At 42.5% G+C, this 18,806-nt stretch overlaps 2 protein-coding genes across 3 annotated transcripts in view; one reads left to right on the plus strand and one right to left on the minus strand.

The window, feature by feature from the left end:
• The first annotated feature begins 5,882 nt into the window (after positions 1–5,882).
• Positions 5,883–13,193, plus strand: RBIS (ribosomal biogenesis factor). The gene is made up of 4 exons (XM_004011858.4): positions 5,883–5,945; positions 10,454–10,570; positions 12,682–12,798; positions 13,064–13,193. Exons 2-4 carry the CDS (start codon positions 10,457–10,459, stop codon positions 13,133–13,135), a joined length of 303 nt encoding a protein of 100 aa, XP_004011907.2. The 5' UTR covers positions 5,883–5,945; positions 10,454–10,456; the 3' UTR covers positions 13,136–13,193.
• E2F5 (E2F transcription factor 5) overlaps positions 13,177–18,806 on the minus strand; it is a 33,132-nt gene continuing 27,502 nt past the window's right edge. The window contains exons 4-8 of one of the 2 annotated variants that reach the window (XM_060393530.1): positions 17,942–17,983; positions 16,246–16,310; positions 14,677–14,944; positions 14,117–14,161; positions 13,177–13,945 (exon numbers count right to left, since the gene is read on the minus strand). In XM_060393530.1, the coding sequence (XP_060249513.1) occupies positions 13,836–13,945; positions 14,117–14,161; positions 14,677–14,944; positions 16,246–16,310; positions 17,942–17,983 (530 nt within the window). In that variant the 3' untranslated portion in view covers positions 13,177–13,835. Of the gene's footprint in view, positions 13,946–14,116; positions 14,165–14,676; positions 14,945–16,245; positions 16,311–17,941; positions 17,984–18,806 lie in introns of both variants that reach the window. The other variant, XM_060393529.1, reaches the window with a different exon arrangement.

Below are 18,806 nucleotides of genomic sequence, written 5' to 3' on the forward strand. Positions count from 1 at the left end.
AACAATTTGGTAACTTAAATCAAGTATTTCAAGTATGTATAATCTTAGATCTTATTCATCGTCATGCTCTCCAAGAAAATCTTAGATTGCTCAAAGGTTTATGTAGAAGGGTGTTCATCACAACATATTCATAAGAGAAGAAATCTAGAAACAATGGAAATGATGATATGATGATCGAAATAATATCAAACATCAACAAGATGTAACTTTAGAAAGATACTAAGTATATTTTAAAATATGCTTATTAAGTGTATATGTTTACATTTATAAATTATAAATTATCTAAAAAAATTCCAATTTTTAAGAAACAACATAGTTTATCTGTTTAGAAAAAAAGGCTGCAAAGAAATATATTTTTAGAAAGTTAAGTGGTGGAATTTATTCATTGTTCAAAACTATCTGTTGGGCTCCCTTTACTTGCCAGGCACTGTTATAGGCACAGAGGATACAGCTGCTGCACTAACCAGCTTCCAAGATAGTCTTCAATGATCCTCACCTAGAGTTCAGCTCCTTTTGTAGTCTCCTCCACCGAATAGGGCCAGCAGGTATAAGTGTAAAAAATTCAGTGGAAGCAAAGGTGTACAACTTCTGAGTCTAGGGCATAAAAGATATTGGAGTTTCTCCCTGGCTTTCTTGGGTCATTCAGTCTGGGACCAGCCCACTTCCACAGCAGAGGACACTGAAGCAGTCCAGCAGAGAAGTTCAGGAGGGGATTTGGGGCAACCTGGCAATAGCCAGCACCAGCTTGCTGCCATGTGAGTTGCTTTGCAAGAAAACCCTCCAGTCTCAGCCAAGCCCTCAGATGCCTGGAGCCTCGGCCGATATCTAACTGAATCTCGTGAAAGACCCTGGGCCAGAACCATCAAGCTAAGCCTCTCACAAATTCCAAGCCCACTGAAATCATGAGAAAATAAATGAAGACTCTTATTTTGAGCAACTCAATTTTGGAGTGATTCATTATGCTTTAGAGAACTAATACAGCAGCACATAAAACCAGATAAAATGCTTTGCCTTTATGGAGCTCACATTCTAGCAGGAGGAGCCGGGTAATAGGCAAAGTAAACACACATATGGGATGCTATGTGGTGATAATAGATGGTGGAGAAGGAGGGCAGGGATGTGGGAGGCCTTGGAATTTTACAGAGGCAGTCGTGAAGCCCTCACTGAAATCAAGGTATGAGAGAAGACAGGAAAGAGGTTCCCAGGTGGCACAGAGGCGAAGAATCTGCCTGCCAATCCAGGAGACGCAGGAGTTGGGTGGGAGTTGACAGAGGGTGGGCTGCGGGGTGCGTTTCGCTCTCTGGGTCGGGAAGATCCCTTGGAGGAGGAAATAGGAACCAACTCCAGTATTCTTGCTGGAAAATCCCATGGACAGAGGAGCTTGGTGGGCTACAGTCCACGGGGTCACCATGGGTTAGATATGACTGAGTGACTGAACACACATTCAAAGAGGAGAGGGAGGAGCTTTACAGATATTTAGTGGGTGAGCACTCCAGGCACAGAAGTAAGAAAGCATTCAGGGTTCAGGGGTGGGGTGAGGAGGTGGGGGGAGGAAGGTTGTCAAATAGGGCTTCACTGGCCATTTTAAGGATTTTGGCCTTTATCCTAAGTGATGTGGGAAATACTGGAACTTCTGAGCTAAGGAATGACATGATCTGATTAACATCTTGGCAGGATTCCTTCTGGGATGGGTAGAGATTACAGCAGGGGAACCAGTTAGGAAGCTATTACAGTAATCCAAACGAGAGAAAGACTGTCGTGAGTTAAGGCAGAATGCAGTAACTGCTGGCTGTTCACTTCCTTCTTTATGCTTTTCTGAATTTCCCGAATTTCTACAAGCACTCTTCATGACTTTTCTAATCCAAAAGGATAAAAAGATGTTCATGAAATCCTTATAGTTTTCAATAATTTCTATCTTATTTTTAAAAATATAGACAATTACATAAGTCTTAGTAGGATTTCAGAACAACATAGCTCTGAACAAACCACACACAAAAAGACAGTCGGAAACTGTCGACTTCAGTCTAGATATGATTTTGGGTGGCCTGGGCCTGCAATGCCTTGGAGCACGGCTGGGGCTCCCAACCAGAGATGGAGGCTGGGTCACAGCAGCGAAAGCATCAGATCCCAGGGACCAGACCAGCAGTTAGTGACAAGGGCCCCGGCCCTTTGGCGCTGCAGAAAAGAACTTCCACAAGACAGAAAGTGGTGAAGCACATATTTATTAGGAGGAAAAGTACAGTACGTATGGATAGACACATGGGCAGGCTCAGAGACAGAGTCCCCGAGTTGTGCCCTGGTGGCAGTTTAAATCACGTATGTGCGGCATTTCTTCCAGATTTCCTCTGGCCACTCATTTTGATTTGCCTGGGTTCACAGTCCATATTCTGTATATTTCAGGATCTTCCCATGTGTGTGCACACATCTTAGCCAAGATGAATCCTACCAAAAAGGCATCTGGGTAGAACAGCAAAGGAGCCTTTTATGTGCATATGCGGCCAGGGAGGGTCTCCTGACCTTGGGACGAGAAATATGTGGTCTGTGCAGGGTCCAATCTTCTCCCTTTGATTGCCCTGCTATTCTTGTCTTGGTGTTTTGGTCAGTAGAGAATGAATCTGTACTTTACACTGGGGTAAAGTAGATTGCTTTACCCTGGGGAGCCCATATGCCTCCTGCCTCATATAGACTCTGAACAGAACAATATCAACAGAAAAAAATCTCAAAATCATTGCTGAGCTTTAGGCAACTTGAGTGTTTACATTGTCAACTAAACATGGTAATTACAAATCACAGCAGCCTTTAATTTTGCTTTAAACACTGTTGAAATCTGGAGTGCCAAATGATAATTTAATAGCTCACTGTCTCCTTTGCAGTTACCAATTTTCTGTTTTAAACATGTATTTTCTAAGTATTCCCCAATTCCTATAACTTTTAACCATTGCTTGCATTTTAACCTAGTATCACAAAAAATGTGAAAGGATTTCATGTACTCTGAATATCTTTATTGCCTTTGTGATAGGGATTTCATTGTTCCTCACCTTCAGATATTTCATACACAAGCCATCCTTTGTGACTGTAATTAGTTCAGGTTCAGGATTTCTAAGCATTTGGCCAGGATATTACTCTGAATAAAATCTGCTTAATTAAATTAAAAACATATTTGTCAAACACATATCACTTCCAAGGAACAGTACTACAAGAAGCTAAAAAGAAGTGTTCTGGGTATTTTTCAGTCGTGCTAAAGCTGATAGAGCTTTAAAGTCATTTTTAGTGTATTGGCTACAATCTCTTCTCTGCTTCTTATACTTAAGGAAATTGTATTTCATTCAGCAAATGTTTATGCCACACCTTCCATGCACTGGAAATATACAATCCTGGATGGAAATATAAAGGTGAGTAGTGAACCTGGCCCCTGAAGAATGTATGTACTAGTTGAGAGACAAACATACATACCAGTAATATGATATTTAAGTTATAGAAAATAAATAGTAATAATATAAAGCCTGTGATCCACCTCCTACAGCTTTAGAATACCTTATATGCAGAGTACATCATGAGAAACGCTGGACTGGAAGAAATACAAGCTGGAACCAAGATTCCCGGGAGAACTATCAATAACCTCAAATATGCAGATGACACCACCCTTAAGGCAGAAAGTGAAGAGGAGCTAAAAGCCTCTTGATGAAAGTGAAAGTGGAGAGTGAAAAAATTGGCTTAAAGCTCAACATTCAGAAAATGAAGATCATCGCATCTGGTCCCATCACTTCATGGGAAACAGATGGGGAAACAGTGCAAACAGTGTCAAACTTTATTTTGGGGGGCTCCAAAATCACTATATATGGTGACTGCAGCCATGAAATTAAAAGACACTTACTCCTTGGAAGAAAAGTTATGACCAACCTAGATAGTATATTTAAAAGCAGAGATATTACTTTGCCGACTAAGGTCCATGTAGTCAAGGCTATGGTTTTTCCTGTGGTCATGTATGGATGTGAGAGTTGGACTGTGAAGAAGGCTGAGCTCTGAAGAATTGATGCTTTTGAACTGTGGTGTTGGAGAAGACTCTTGAGAGTCCCTTGGACTACAGGAAAATCCAACCAGTCCATTCTAAAGATCAGCCCTGGGATTTCTTTGGAGGGGATAATGCTGAAGCTGAAACTCCAGTACTTTGGCCACCTCATGTGAAGAGTTGACTCATTGGAAAAGACTCTGATGCTGGGAGGGATTGGGGGCAGAAGGGGACGATAGAGGATGAGATGGCTGGATGGCATCACTGACTCGATGGACGCAAGTCTGAGTGAACTCCGGGGGTTGGTGATGGACAGGGAGGCCTGGCATGCTGTGATTCATGGGGTCGCAGAGTCGGACACGACTGAGCGACTGAACTGAACTGAACTGAACTGAGGAAGTGTCGTTTCTCCTTCACTGCAGAGTGTTACTGATTCTTGCCGTACAGATATTTCCAGGAACCTGACCTTGACAAAAAGATGGAAGGTCCTGTCTGCTCTACTTTATTATATAGAATATGTTATAAATGATTAGGCTTCCCTTGTAGCTCAGTAGGTAAAGAATCTGCCTGCAGTGCAGGAGACCCGGATTCCATCCCTGGGTTGGGAAGATCCCCTGGAGAAGGAAATGGCAACCCACTTCAGTATCGTTGCCTGGAAAATCTCAGGGACAGAGGAGCCTGATGGGCTAGTCCATGGGGTCGCAAAGAGTCAGGCATGACTTAGTCTGAACATAAATTCTTCTGTCACTGACGGGTTAAAGGAAGAAAAGACTCTGCATTCCTATAATCAATCATGAAGCTTTTCATGACAATGGGCTCCTCACAAGAAACGCATATTTCATTGAAGGGTAGCTTTCAGTACTAGAGAGGGAAATACCCACTCCAGTGTGTTCCAGCCTGGAGAATCCCACGGACACGACCGGGCGGCTCTCACTTCATTCTTGCTGCACGGCTAGTTTACTTTCCTGTGCGTCTGCCGTACTGTCAGAAGTTCTCATCTGACTCAGGAAAGCACTTCAACTCCAGCTCATTACAGTCCTCCCCTAGGAAGTCCCAGCGCTAGCCCTGGATCCGCTCAGACCCTAGGCGCTCTGCGCCGCCCAGCGAGCCTGGGGCGCCCCCAGCGGCGCGCGGCGCCGCGTCCCGGGAGTGCTGCCCGGCCAGCCCGCAGGACGCGGCCGAGGGCCGACCCCTGTGAGACGGCCCGCGCGGCTCTGGTGACCAAGACGCGCCGCCAGGCTTCTGTACGCGAGCCTGCGCGAGGAGCTCGAGGCGCGCCGCGTCTTCCGTGTCTCCCCGGGGGAGAGCGCCTCAAGGCAGCAGCGAGCCAGACACGCTACCGTGCGGGACTTCACACGGCGGGCAAGACGTCGCGCTGCGGGAGAGGCTGCGCTGCCTTCAGGGGCGGGAGCTCCGCGGCGGAGACGGCCCTATGGGCGGTCCTACGTCGAGTGGGTGGGAACCAGCGTGGGCGGAAAGGGCGGGGCTTATATTCGATACAAACCGACCTGTGGGACGGGACCGCGCTCTGGGACCGCGCTCTGTGGGCGGGGCTTACCTGTCTACCCACCGAGCTCTGGGGCGGGACCACGCTCTGTGGGGGGGGGACCGCGCTCTGTGGGCGGGGCTTACCTCTGTCTACCCACCAAGTTCCTGGACCGGACTGCGCTCTGTGGGCGGGGCTTACCCTTGTCAACCCACCGAGCTCTGGGGCGGGACCACGCTCTGTGGGCGGGGCTTACCTCCTCTCCCCACTCCCCAAGCTCTGGGACGTAAACACGCTCTGTGGGCGGGACTTTGTCCGGGGGCGGAACCGCGGCCCTGAGGAGGCCCTTTGATAGGCCCTCTCATCCCGGAACTTCCGGGCCTCGCGAGTGCAGATGGCATCGCCTGGAACTTGAGAGGCTACGCGAGGGTGTCGGAGGCCTGGTGAGAGGTTAGTGAAGGACACTTCCCGGGCGCTAGCGCGAAGCTTCGCGGGGCTGGGGCGGGCCTTGCGGGCCGCTGCCGTCTGGAGGTCGGCTTGGTCGCTCTCTGCCTTGGGCAGCTGTCCTCGGCCGCCGGCCCGCGGGCTCAGGCCGGAAGGCCGAGTCCCGGGCCCTCAGCCTGGGGCGGGGGACCAGTGTACAGTCGTTGTTTTGTCATTCGTTTCCACGGGGTCGCCATGGGCGACCCCTGTACCCGCCCTGCCTACCGCTAGCTGTCACCTTCTTCACGAGCCTTCCCCGAGTCCCCAGGCCCGTTGGATCTTTCCGTTTGCTCACTCCGCTTTATGCTGCCAGTCTCAGCCCCTGTCTATGTGTCCTGTGTTTGTATATGTTTCATATGATGCATATGAGTTCTGTACCGCACTTGGCACATAGTAATTGGTTAATGAATGATCGGACTCTGGTTACTTATTGGAAGGATTTTAGATTAATTTGGAGTGACTTTCTATGTGTATTTTATGCTTCTATATTGCGTATTTTCTACTGTTCTTTTTTTTAAAATTAGGAGTACTATTAGGGTTGGGGAAACTTTGCCGTTTCTGTTGTTTCCTAAAGTGTGACATTGAAGGAGAGATACAATGTGAGCAAAGGGAAAAAAGGAAGAATGTGCAAAGAGTCTTCAGAGATTAATTAGTATTCTAAGGTGGAAAATTCTGAAAGAGATGGGAATACCAGACCACCTGACCTTCCTCTTGAGAAATCTGTATGCAGGTCAGGAAGCAACAGTTAGAACTGGACATCGAACAACAGACTGGTTCCAAATAAGAGAAGGAGTACGTCAAGGCTGTATATTGTCACCTTGCTCATTTAACTTATATGCAGAGTACATCATGAGAAATGCTGGACTGGAAGAAACACAAGCTGGAATCAAGATTGCTGGGAGAAATATCAATAACCTGAGATATGCAGATGACACCACCCTTATGGCAAAAAGTGAAGAGGAACTAAAAAGCCTGTTGATGAAAGTGAAAGTGGAGAGTGGGAAATTTGGCTTAAAGCTCAACATTCAGAAAACGAAGATCATGGCATCTGGTCCCATCACTTCATGGGAAATAGATGGGGAAACAGTGCAAACAGTGGCAGACTTCATTTTGGGGGGCTCCAAAATCACTGCATATGGTGACTGCAGCCATGAAATTAAAAGATGTTTACTCCTTGGAAGAAAAGTTATGACCAACCTAGATAGTATATTCAAAAGCAGAGACATTACTTGGCCAACAAAGGTCCGTCTAGTCAAGGCTATGGTTTTTCCTGTGGTCATGTATGGATGTGAGAGTTGGACTGTGAAGAAGGCTGAGCTCTGAAGAATTGATGCTTTTGAACTGTGGTGTTGGAGAAGACTCTTGAGAGTCCCTTGGACTGCAAGGAGATTCAACGAGTCCATTCTGAAGGAGATCAACCCTGGGATTTTTTGGAAGGAATGATGCTAAAGCTGAAGCTCCAGTACTTTGGCCACCTCATGCAAAGAGTTGACTTATTGGAAAAGACTCTGATGCTGGGAGGGATTGGGAGCAGGAGGAGAAGGGGACGACCGAGGATGAGATGGCTGGATGGCATCACGGACTCGATGGACGTGAGTCTGAGTGAACTCCGAGAGATGGTGATGGACAGGGAGGCCTGACGTGCTGTGATTCATGGGGTCGCAGTAAGCGACTGAACCTGAACCTGAAGGTGGCTACAGAGATATAGCAGAAGATACCTTTGACACATTTATGCTAGAATCAGGTTTCCTGCAGCGTCAGGACAGAGAATATTGCTTGTGAGTTGGAGAAGCCATTGAAGGATTTTAACATTGGGACTGTTCATGTCGTACCACTGTGCAGGATAGACTTGAATGCATATGGCTTAAGCCAGGGCTTGACAGTCTTTCTTAAAAGGGCCAGATAGTACGGAATTTTGGCTTTGCAAGCCACAGTTGTAGCAGGAAAGCAGCCACAGACAATACATACATAATTAAATGGACAGAGCTGCGTTCTAATAAACAGTCATTTACAGAGGCAGGTGCCTGACCTGATTTGGTCTGTGGGTGCCGGGGTCCAGCCCCGGTGGATCCAGGGAATTCGAAGGGTGGATGGAGTCGGCGAGAAAAGCTTATTTATTAATATAAGATTAGATTAGGAAGAAATAGCGTAGTAGGAAGATTAAGTGGAGAGAAGAGGCTGATTAACTTGGGTTATGTGGAAAACCAATAAAAGTTCCAGACAAGGAGCTTGCACCATCTACGTTAGGCCGCCGTTGCCCATTTGAATATCGGAGAGTGCCCCGCCTTGGGCTCTCACAGATTTTAAAAGCCAGGACAAGTAAGTAGACTTAGCGAGCCTCCACGCCCCAGATGGGATTCGGCCTGAAATTAGAGTAAAGAGGAGACACGGGGAAACTAGTCCAGCGACTGGCTCTCCTTCTATTGTCCTTCAAGGCCTTTTATACTTTTGATTACACATAGAGATCAATGGGTAATACAAAATTATTTAGTGTTAGCAGCCCAGACTCTTTCTGTATATCTTTTTGTATACAAAAGGTCTCAGGTGATTTACATTATCTTCTGGCCAAGAGGCTTGTTAACACTTTTGGCTCTCTTCCTTAATGAATGTTAATTTCATTTCCCCTGAAGTGTTTTTCTTTAATCTGCATCTCCTTAAAGCATTAAAGTTACATCTCTATAGAACAAAGGTGCAGTGGGTTATAACAAAGAAGATACTTAACTCAAAGATCTAATGTTGCTAATACCAGGTCTACTACTTGTTTTTCTATATACCAACTATATCTAAAAAATAAAGGATATGAAAATTTGGCAGCAAGTATTGGCTCAACAAATGAAACTTTTAGTCAGTCCTATTCTAGTGACTTTGACTCCTCGGAAGCCCCTACATTCCTAGGATGTTTTAAGCTTCCTGTGCCTCCTGCAGTCAGGAGGCCTCAAACAATCACACGCGCAGCTGTACGAGTCCTGCAGGCAGGCTAGAAAGCCATCAGAGGGGTTTTTGGATTGAAACAGTCTTTCAAATGCAGAAGACTAAAGCCCTGAATTGACTTTTTTCCAGAGAATGTCAGAAGAGTGGAAAAGCAGGCAGATTCTTATTTTTTGGGGGGTGGATGCTCAGGAAATTCCAGGGGGAAAACCTGAGGTCTGATTAGCCTTGCCATCAGAGCTCTGCCGCATGACCTTGTCACGGGTGGAATTCCTCACGCTGGCTCCCGGCATGTGGGTAAAGTTTGTCCAACCCAGAGTCTAACCAAATAGTCCTAGGGACTAAAGCAATAACCTAGTCCTGAACTAGGCAGTACTAAATCGTGGTTTTGTGTTTTATTTTTATGTATATGTGAGCCCGTGTCACATAATGAGAGCTCAGGATCTAGTCTTCTGGCTTTGAATCGTGGCATCCCCTGACTACTAACAGTGTGACAATGGGTAGATTAACTTCTCTCTGCATCAGTTTTTTTATCCATAAAATGAGGATGAAATTGTACCTCCCGTAAAGTATTTTTGTAATAAGTAAATTAGTTAAAAAGCACATAAAATGTTAGCATAGTGCTTGTACATGTAGTCAAAGCTTAATAAATCTTAACTATTAATATTTTTGAAATTGTTCCTCACATGCATTGTTAAAGACAGGTTTGAGAGAGGTTTCTGAACATCAGAAGTAGAATTTATAGCCTTAGTGTGTTTAGCTATAGAACAAAGATAACATCTGAAGTTTTTAGGCAAGAGCCATTCACACAGAAGTGATGAAGTCATGGAAGTCATGAAAGTAAGGCTGGGATTTGGATGTGTGAGATTAAGTATTGATTTTGAGGAGCTGGGGCTTCCCTGGTAATTCAGAGGTAAATAATCTTCCTGCAGTGCAGGGGACCAGAGTTCAATTTCTGGGTTGGGAAGATCTCCTGGAGGAGGGCATGGCAACCAACTCCAGTATTCTTGCCTGGAGCATCCCATGGACAGAGGAGTCTGGAGGGCTGCAGTCCATGGGGTTGCAAAAACATGACGGATTGACTAACTTTGAGGAGGTGCACACAGGAGTAAAAATGGGGCAAGTAAAAAGGAATGAAAGAAGGAAGTAGAGAGTCAGTCTTAAGAGTATGAAAGGAACCCCAGTGGAATCCCAGTATGTAAACTAGCAGGAGGATAGGTGGTGATGGTTATTAGCATTGTCAAATGCCACAGAAAGTTGAAAAAAAACAATTGTGTTGATAATATTACTTAATTTTTCTAACTGGCAGAAATTAATGTGGAACCTGTTACAGTCCAGGTGCTGGAGATGCAGAAAAGAATTAGATACTCTGCACTCAAACAAGAGAATCTGTAGGACAAAAAGACATGGAATTTAATACAAGTAGCAGTTTTAAAAATAATCAGGAGTAAGGTGGATCTTCTTAGTCGGTACCTTTACTTCCTAAATTTTAATTGATTTACAGTTCATAAATGTGGGCAACTTAATTGAGCTCTTTTTTTTCCTAGACAATGGCCAAGAACAAACTAAGAGGGCAGAAGTCCAGGAATGTATTCCACATAGCCAGTCAAAAAAGCTTTAAGGTTAAAAATAAAGCAAAACCAGTTACCACTAATCTTAAGAAGGTGAGTATCACTTAAGCACTCTGACTTTACTGTTTACAAGCAAAGCATAATTGTAAAGCTACTGAAAACCTGAATGTTAATATTTAAAGTAGGTTCTTAACTTTTCTTACAAAAGCAAGATGATTTTAAGTATTTGTTTTAAAAAGAAAAATGATGAAGAAAAATAACCTCCCTTTCTTGAACCCAAATGTGTGAAAGGAAAACATTTTAACCGCAAATGTATGAGCCTCCAAGTAACAGTTAATTCTGAGAGCCTGGAAATCATTAAAAAAAAAAAAAAAGTTATGGAAAAGTTCTCTCTAAACTCATATATATTCAAGAAGCTCTCAACAGAGCCAAGACATGGACTGTCAGTCAGCACCCATTCTTTTTCTCCTCAGTTAATTCTTACTTCTCTGTGAAGATACCTAGAACTCAAATAAAAACCTGAAAATAGCTAAAGTTTTTTGTTCCCTAAAATACAAAATGAAAAGAGTTGTTTTATCTTTTCAAAATATTTGGGGAATGAGAAATTTCTTCAAGTAGATGCCTTAAGATGATTCAAGGAAATGTTTTCAAGCTTAAGTACTAGATGGAGTCAGCTCTCAAGGACTTATAATCGTCCATAGAAATGTAACATTTTATCTTTCCGTCTTCATGAACTAGATGAATTAAACTTTTTGGTGGAGCAGTTTCGTGTCTTTGGAAATGCTAAAAGGGAAATAAAGCTGACTGATATGACTGGAGTTTGGGGGTGACAACTGTAGATTTGTCTTCAAGGTTGATGCTGAAGCCAAGACCTGCGTGACAGGTGCTAGTGACGCCAAGAGCAGTTAAGTATTGGGAGCAGCAGCATGCTCTAGGCAGGAAGAAGAGTGAGTGCAAAGGCCTCCAGCTGGGGAGAGCTTGGTGTGTTTGAGAAAGATTACTTTGTTTAGAGAAGAAGTCCCAGAAACTCTGTGGATGCTACTGGAAAAGACCTGTGGGTAGGCAGCCTGGTTGGAGAAAGTATCAAATAATTTTCTCAGAAAGTAGCCTAACTTATTAGGGTAAGAGTGCCAGGCAGCACATAAAAAAGGTAAATTGAAGTTGGTGGAAATGAACTTACACAAAGCCAGGCGGCCAGTTGTGACTTGCTACAGCTTCCGTTTCAGGCTCAGAAAAGGCTGATGGTTGAGTTTAACCAAGTTGCCACGCAAGTCTGATCAAGGGAAAGGAGGAGAGTTAAGAGGGTATAAGGAATGACTGACGAGTGGTCATGGGATCTGTGTAGGCTAAAGGAAGAAGTGGAGGTGGAAAATGTGAACAGTAGTGAACTTAGAAAAGGTTTCAGTGAGATTTAAGAATTACTAATAAACTAAGTGAACTAGAGGGACAGGAAGGAGGTGGTGCAGCCTAAGGCACCGCATGGCAGTGATGGCAAGGTAAGTCATGGGAAAGATCCCTGGAGATGAGGACCTGAAAAGATTAAGCAACCATCGGATAGGTTCTTGTTGAGGCCACTAAGCAGTGATGCCAGGCACGAGGGGGCGGTCAGTGAGCCAACTTTTGAGATCTTTCACAAAGGAGGAAGTAATCATGGTTTAGGTAGGCGACAATAGTGAGAAGGATGTCAGAATGTCCTTGAGCGTAAGGTGCAGAGGAGCAGGGATTTTGAAGGAGAAACGGTTGGGGCGCAGCGGTGAACAGAATGCCACCCCTGCCTTGTAGACTCAGGCACGGAGGGCTGCACGGGCCATTGTTCTCAGGAGACTTGCCAGGCGCTGCCGTCGAGGAGGATTTGGAGAGGCGCTGTTGGGACTGGAAGGGTTCTATCCAGGGTCCTCGTTTCACAGATAAGAGATGGTAGCATCATAGCCTGGAAAGATTATAGGCATGTGTTCTGGCCTGCTTATACCAGGAAAGTCAAGGTAGAGGTATAGCTACGTAATTCTTTTTTTTTTTTTTTAACAGAAACTTTTGTCTATCGTGTCTCAATAAGACTAAAAATTTTAGTGTGAATTATCTGCACAAATTGGTAGGATGGATAAGAGTTTATAGATTTGGGGGTTTAATAAGATTAAAGTTGCCTATATGTTATCTGTAATAGTTTTAAGATCATGAATTACTGCTCTTTTTTCTTTTTTTAAAAGATAAACATTATGAATGCTGAAAAAGTTAACAGAGTGAATAAAGCTTTTATAGATATACAGAAGGAACTGGCAAACTTCTCAAAAGGCCTTTCCCTTGAACCTCCGCAGAAACAACTGGTGAGTAGAAATCACTTGCTTTTGTTCTGGCTAATAAATTCCAAATTTTCAAAGCCCATATTGATTGTAATTTTTAGTGCTTGGCTCTGTAGTATGTATAGCACATTCAGATTTTAAAACATTTGAGTCTAAATATGGGAATTTTCTACTTCCAAAGGTACAACTGGAAGAAATCATATTGGATAATAGGTTATACGTCAGTAGACTGTGTCATTTTTGTTTGCAGTTGTTATCTAAATTTTTAAATGTAATTTTTTCTCTCTAGATGTCTCAGCAGTGTCATGAAAACGTACCAGTTAACGTTGATGAAGCTACAAGGTTAATGGCTCAGTTGTAATACACCAATGATGCATCAAATTCCCCAAAAAGACCAATAAATTTAATCTTTTATACAATTTTATTTAAAAAATCTTGTTAATGTACAGGCATTGGCACATTTTAAAAACAAACTACATAAACAGATCTTTCCTATAAGCTAGGAAAGTGGAATGTCAGAAGTCAACAAAATGTGATAAGCTTAAAGTGCTAAAACAGAAGGCACTTCACAAACTCTGCTCACTGAGACAGCCAGTATACCCTAGTTCACACCCTTCACTTCACAAGTGGCAGTGAATGTCTGGCCTGGAGGACACAAACACGAACAGTCTTGCGGCAGTAAACGTGGAAGACAAAACAACTGATGAGCCCTTGGCCAACTTTTTTGTTTTTCGTGACCTGAAGTCTGCTTTAACTTTCTTCTCATATAAGGGGAAAAACAACAGAAGGGTTCAGAATGGGAAGAAAAGTTGAAATTTCAGAAAGTAATTACTTGAGGGTGGAGGGTTGGTGGATGTGAAGTCATTTTTTCTCCTGAAACAGTCAGAATCCTTTGTTTTTATGGTTGAAGTTTTGTGAAGCAAAAAGAAAGTATTAGGGAAGAACATTTCAGAATCCGTGAACTAAAAAGGTGTTACATTCATTATTTTAAATACTTAGGTTATTAAGTCTAAAATGTTACACAGTTAGAGGTAGATAACAGTCCCAAGTTTCCATGGAATCTAATAATTTAGTATCTGGACATCAAACAGATCACAAACGCCTTCATTGTCATCTAAATTAAAGTTGTAGTCATCTGCTGGGGTCGGAGAAAGCCGTAAGAGCGGAAACACTGCAAGCAAAAACACAAATGCAGTGTTAAAGGTGGTTTCTGCATACAGGTAATGATGTCTACGATAAATACCGTCAAAAACATCAAGCCAAGTCTTTCAAATCATAATGCCACTCATAAATTCTAGAAAAGCATTATTAATATATTAGGTTAGTTATTTTAACTACTTACCATCAGAAGACATTAACTCATCAATGATATCTCCACTAATAGATCCTGCGGGAAAAAGAAATGTGATAGAGTTTTTTTACATTTCTTTTTATATATTTTAACAGCAAAAAAAAAAAAATATGGTTTAATTCCAAAATGGAATCCTAAGGAAAACTGTAAATACATAGATATTTACACAGTCTATGAAACAAGTAGTAGTAATACAATTAAATGGAGCGGGAATTGGCAACCCACTCTGGTACTCTTGCCTGGAAAATCCCATGGACAGACGAGCCTGGCGGCTACAGTCCATGGGGTTGCAAAAGAGTTAGACACGACTCAGCGACTAAACAACAAAATGTAATTAAAGACAGGATCTGTTTTTAAATTTTCCTCATAATACATATTCCAGCGCTGGGCACATAGACACAAAATTATTACTTGTTGATTAGGTTTACTATTTTGCCTCCTATACTAGATAAGAATAACATCACAACTAAGAGATTCAGAAATGCTTTCTAACTTGTCCAATGCAGTCTTATTTTCTCCTCTGCTTCTGAAAACAATGGCTCTGAACTCACCTGAAGACAAGTCTGTGGCCGGCGTATGCTGAAGAGTCTGGCTTCGTTCAGAGACAGTTGGCTCAGGCAGGCTCTGAACGGCCGTGCTGGACTTGTGTGGAGGCACTGGGGTGGGGGGCTGAGAGGGAGGCTGCGTGAGGTCGTCTGGTGGGGGCACTGGGAAAACCACAGGCTTAGATGAGCTGGACTCTTTATTTATAAGCAGCACGTGGATAGGTCCTGAATGACTCTTTAGATTGATCTGGTATTTCTTTTGTCCATTCTGACCCTTTGAAGTTATTGGGCATAAACAAATGAACAAAGGTCACCATCTCTAACCAACGTGAAACATTAAAAATGAGACCGGCAACTACTGTATCCTACTTCTCTGTGTATGCATTCTGTTCTTGAGAGTTTCATGTTGAAACTCCAACTAAAAATCTTTATTTACTTAAAATAACTAATGGAACATACATAATGGAACTCTACTTAAAAAAATAACTGTAATGGAACATCCATACATGGTGGAACCCTGTAACCTTGTTCTATTTTTTCCAAGTCTACTATAAATGTGTTATCATATTTTCATTAAAAAAAAAAAAGAGGCAAAGCTATAGGGACTGACTGACTACAACAAAGTCATTAAGTCAAAATAGTGCAGCAACCAGGAGTAGAATGGGATATTGAGGACTACGAAGCCCTTGACCCTAGAAAGTAAGCTTTTCTCAAATAGTGGTCATCAAAAACTCCCAGCTGGAGTTTTCCAGAATGCTGGAAGGCATCTATTTTTGCTGTAATGATATACTCTGTGCTCAGCAGCGCTCAGAGCATTCCCCTCAGCTGTGGAATGTCATGTCCTTTGGCGGCAGCAGTCATGCTTACGGTGATCATCTCAACATGTGGTCTTAAACGGCACAAGGCAAGGTTTGTTTCCATTCAGCAGAGCACAAAGACAACTGATTTTTCCTACAGAGATGTAAATGTAAATCCCCTCCATTTCAAAAGTAATTTGTATCCTGAGGCTTCAGAAACTATAAATGCCTAAATACAAACTTCTAGGATAGCTGGGAGAAGCAAAGGAGGTAATAGGAAATAACAGTAATATTTTTCTACCTTTTTAAATTGTTAGTTTTCAAATCTGTTTTAGGAAATTTGAAAATGAAAGTCATGAAGTTTATATTAGTATAGAGTCAACAGATATCTTTGACTCAATAAGCCAGAAAATGTTTTTTAAAAGACCTAATTTAAAGCAGTATATTATTGTTGATATTTAAAGTGAACTTTTTCCTCAGGACTGTTATATTGGCTATAGGTTGGTCATTTTTTAAGGTTATTAACTGTATCATCACTCATTCCTTGATGTCTTCTAGCTCAAATAAGATTTTTTAAAAACTAATGTTAAATGATCAGTCATATCCATAATTTTGCAAAAGTACTGAAGACATCTAAATTCAGATATAAATACTTACAGACAACTTAAAAGCAGTAACTTGTTAAGTGTTTACAATTAGCTCACGTTCAGCTCCAGAAAACGTTTGTCCCTCATGACACAGCAGATCCATTTTAACAAAAGCTATCCTACATACGTACCATTTCTGGAATAGGTACCTCCAGTTGTGTACCAGAAGGTGCTTGAATGGCCAAAAGTGTATCACCTGGTCAAAAAAAATTAAGAAAGATTTTTACATTTTAGGAACACTATTGATCTTGCAATACCTCGGCCAAGAGAGTGGGCTGTGGAATCAGAATGCTCGGACTTGGTGACCTCAGGCTCTGGTTCTTATTCTGTAAAATGGAGGTGACATAACTTACCGCACAGGGTTTTTGAGGATTAAATGAGGTAATATATCTGTCAGTTTTATATATAGAAATACAGATATTTATAATGTCATTTAGTCCTCAAGGGCTTTCCTGGTGGCTTAGATGGTCAAGAATCTGCCTGCAATGCAGAAGACCTGGTTTTCACTCTTGGGTCAAGAAGACCCCTTAAAAAAGGGAAAGGCAATCCACTCCAGTGTTCTTGCCTGGAGAATTACACGCACAGAGGAGCCTGGTGGGCTACAGTCCATAGGGGCCACAAAGAGTCAGACATGAGTGAGCGACTAAACACACACATGTGTTAGTAGGTCTTACAACAGGGTAAATGTATTCACTCTATTCTCATTAACAAATTCTGCTCAAGTTAATTTGCTTTCACTCAGGCTCATGTCATGTCTGAGACTCTCAAAACTTCCTTTTAGCCTTAGTTAGATAACACTGTGTAGTTAAGTATTTATACTACTTAAATAGGTATGATACAGTGAAATCTTAAGCTTACATGACCTTTTGAAGCCAGATTCTACAGCAGTATCTGCTGGGCTGAACATTAAGAGTATGTTCCCAAACTTTCTTTGAAAGCTTGGGAAATACGGTGACAAAGTAGAGCAATAAGGCCGCATGTAAAACCAGCATGGTCTTAGAGTCAGCTTCTACTTGGCAAAGGGTTTGGCAGATTTTTTTTTGGTGTGTGCATGATACCAGACTGTCCTTTTAATAGCCCGTGCATATTTTACTTGTGTTATATATATTATGGGAATTTAGCCCCCATCCCCATTTTAGTTATTCATAGTGGCAAAGATCCTGCCTGCCAATGCAAGAGATGCAGATTCGATGCCTGGGTCAGGAGGATCCCCTGGAGTAGGAAGTGGCGACCCACTCCAGTATTCCTGCCTGATATTTCCATGGACAGAGGAGCCTGGTGGGCTACAGTCCACGGGGCTGCAAAGAGTTGGACGCAACTGAGCATATCATCTTAAGGGGAAAACATGGAAGCCGGGGATGGAATACGGTGAGGAATAATTTTCCAGATTATAAATGGATAAACCTTACTGTGTCCTCATGCTTTCTTTGAGCATTTTTTGTGCATTTTTTACCAGCTCACCTGCTACATATATTTTTATAAACAGTACCAATGAGAACCATGTTCTAGTTCAAGTTTAGTCATTGACTCTGTGATTCTATGACTCTGAGACTGTTATTTATTCCCTCTCTGTCTTAGCTGCCTCTCCCACACAGAGTTTATACCTACCAAGGCAGGAAATGAAGTGAAAGCTGGGAAAAGCAGTTATTGTCATGAGAACAGAAATGAGAGCAGCCTATCAACACATAGCACATAGAGGGAGACCAAAAAATGTCCACAAATCCAGAAAATAACGACCTGAGGTGACTGCATGGGGCATTTTAAATCACATTACACTAAATACGTTGATCAAAGGAAGAACATAAAAAATTTACTAACAGTACTTACCATTAAAACAATTACAGATGTCTTCATGAGTTACATAGGAAAATGTACTGTCAGAGAGTTAAGGAACAACATTTATATCAAGGCCTGGATATATAAATTAAGATAATAAATCTGAAGGCCAAAGTGACCAAATGCATGAAGGGACTGTCACACATGGTCAGATCAAAAAGAACACAAGTCTTTTGTCTGAAAAGGCAAAGATCCGTAAGAGAAGTATTCATCCTTTGCTCTAAGAAGAAGCCACTTTGGATTTCTGTGTCATCTGAGGACTCTTGGGAGAGGAAAGGAAACACATTCCATGGAGACAGGAGCTTCTGGGGGAAGTACACTGATGGGGGGAAAGATGCTGTCGGTGGGAGTGAAGAGTCAACTACAGAAGTCGCTGCATCGAGACTCTCCTTGGGTCATGGTCTGGGGAACTGGGAGCGCCCACGATCTTGGCAAGCAGTGCAGCAAAGTGCGTGATCAACTAGTTCAGTGCTTTTTGGAATCTCGGGGCTCCACAAGGCACAGCTGAAAACCCCCATTATTATCAAACTGTTAAGGAGTTCTGATTCTAGAAAGGAAATAACAAATGACATCATGGACTTTTTCACCAAAGACAAGACAACGTGAAAAATAAATTATATACACAGTCAAAAGTTCATGAGAGGTGGTACAAGATAAATGTAGTTAAAATGTTCCATATGAGTACGGGTAAGTCACAAATCAACAGTCACATATCTGAAAGAACTCAGTGGTCATAAGGGACACATGGAGTACATCACTAATGTTTTTCCCCAAATATGGTAGATATACCAGCTTTGGGACCCTACGCTCTACTAAAGTACTATCTTTGGGTTAATATGAGGCAGAATGTATCCTG

Source organism: Ovis aries, chromosome 9 (assembly GCF_016772045.2).
Source record: "Ovis aries strain OAR_USU_Benz2616 breed Rambouillet chromosome 9, ARS-UI_Ramb_v3.0, whole genome shotgun sequence".
Taxonomy (NCBI): Eukaryota; Metazoa; Chordata; class Mammalia; order Artiodactyla; family Bovidae; genus Ovis; species Ovis aries.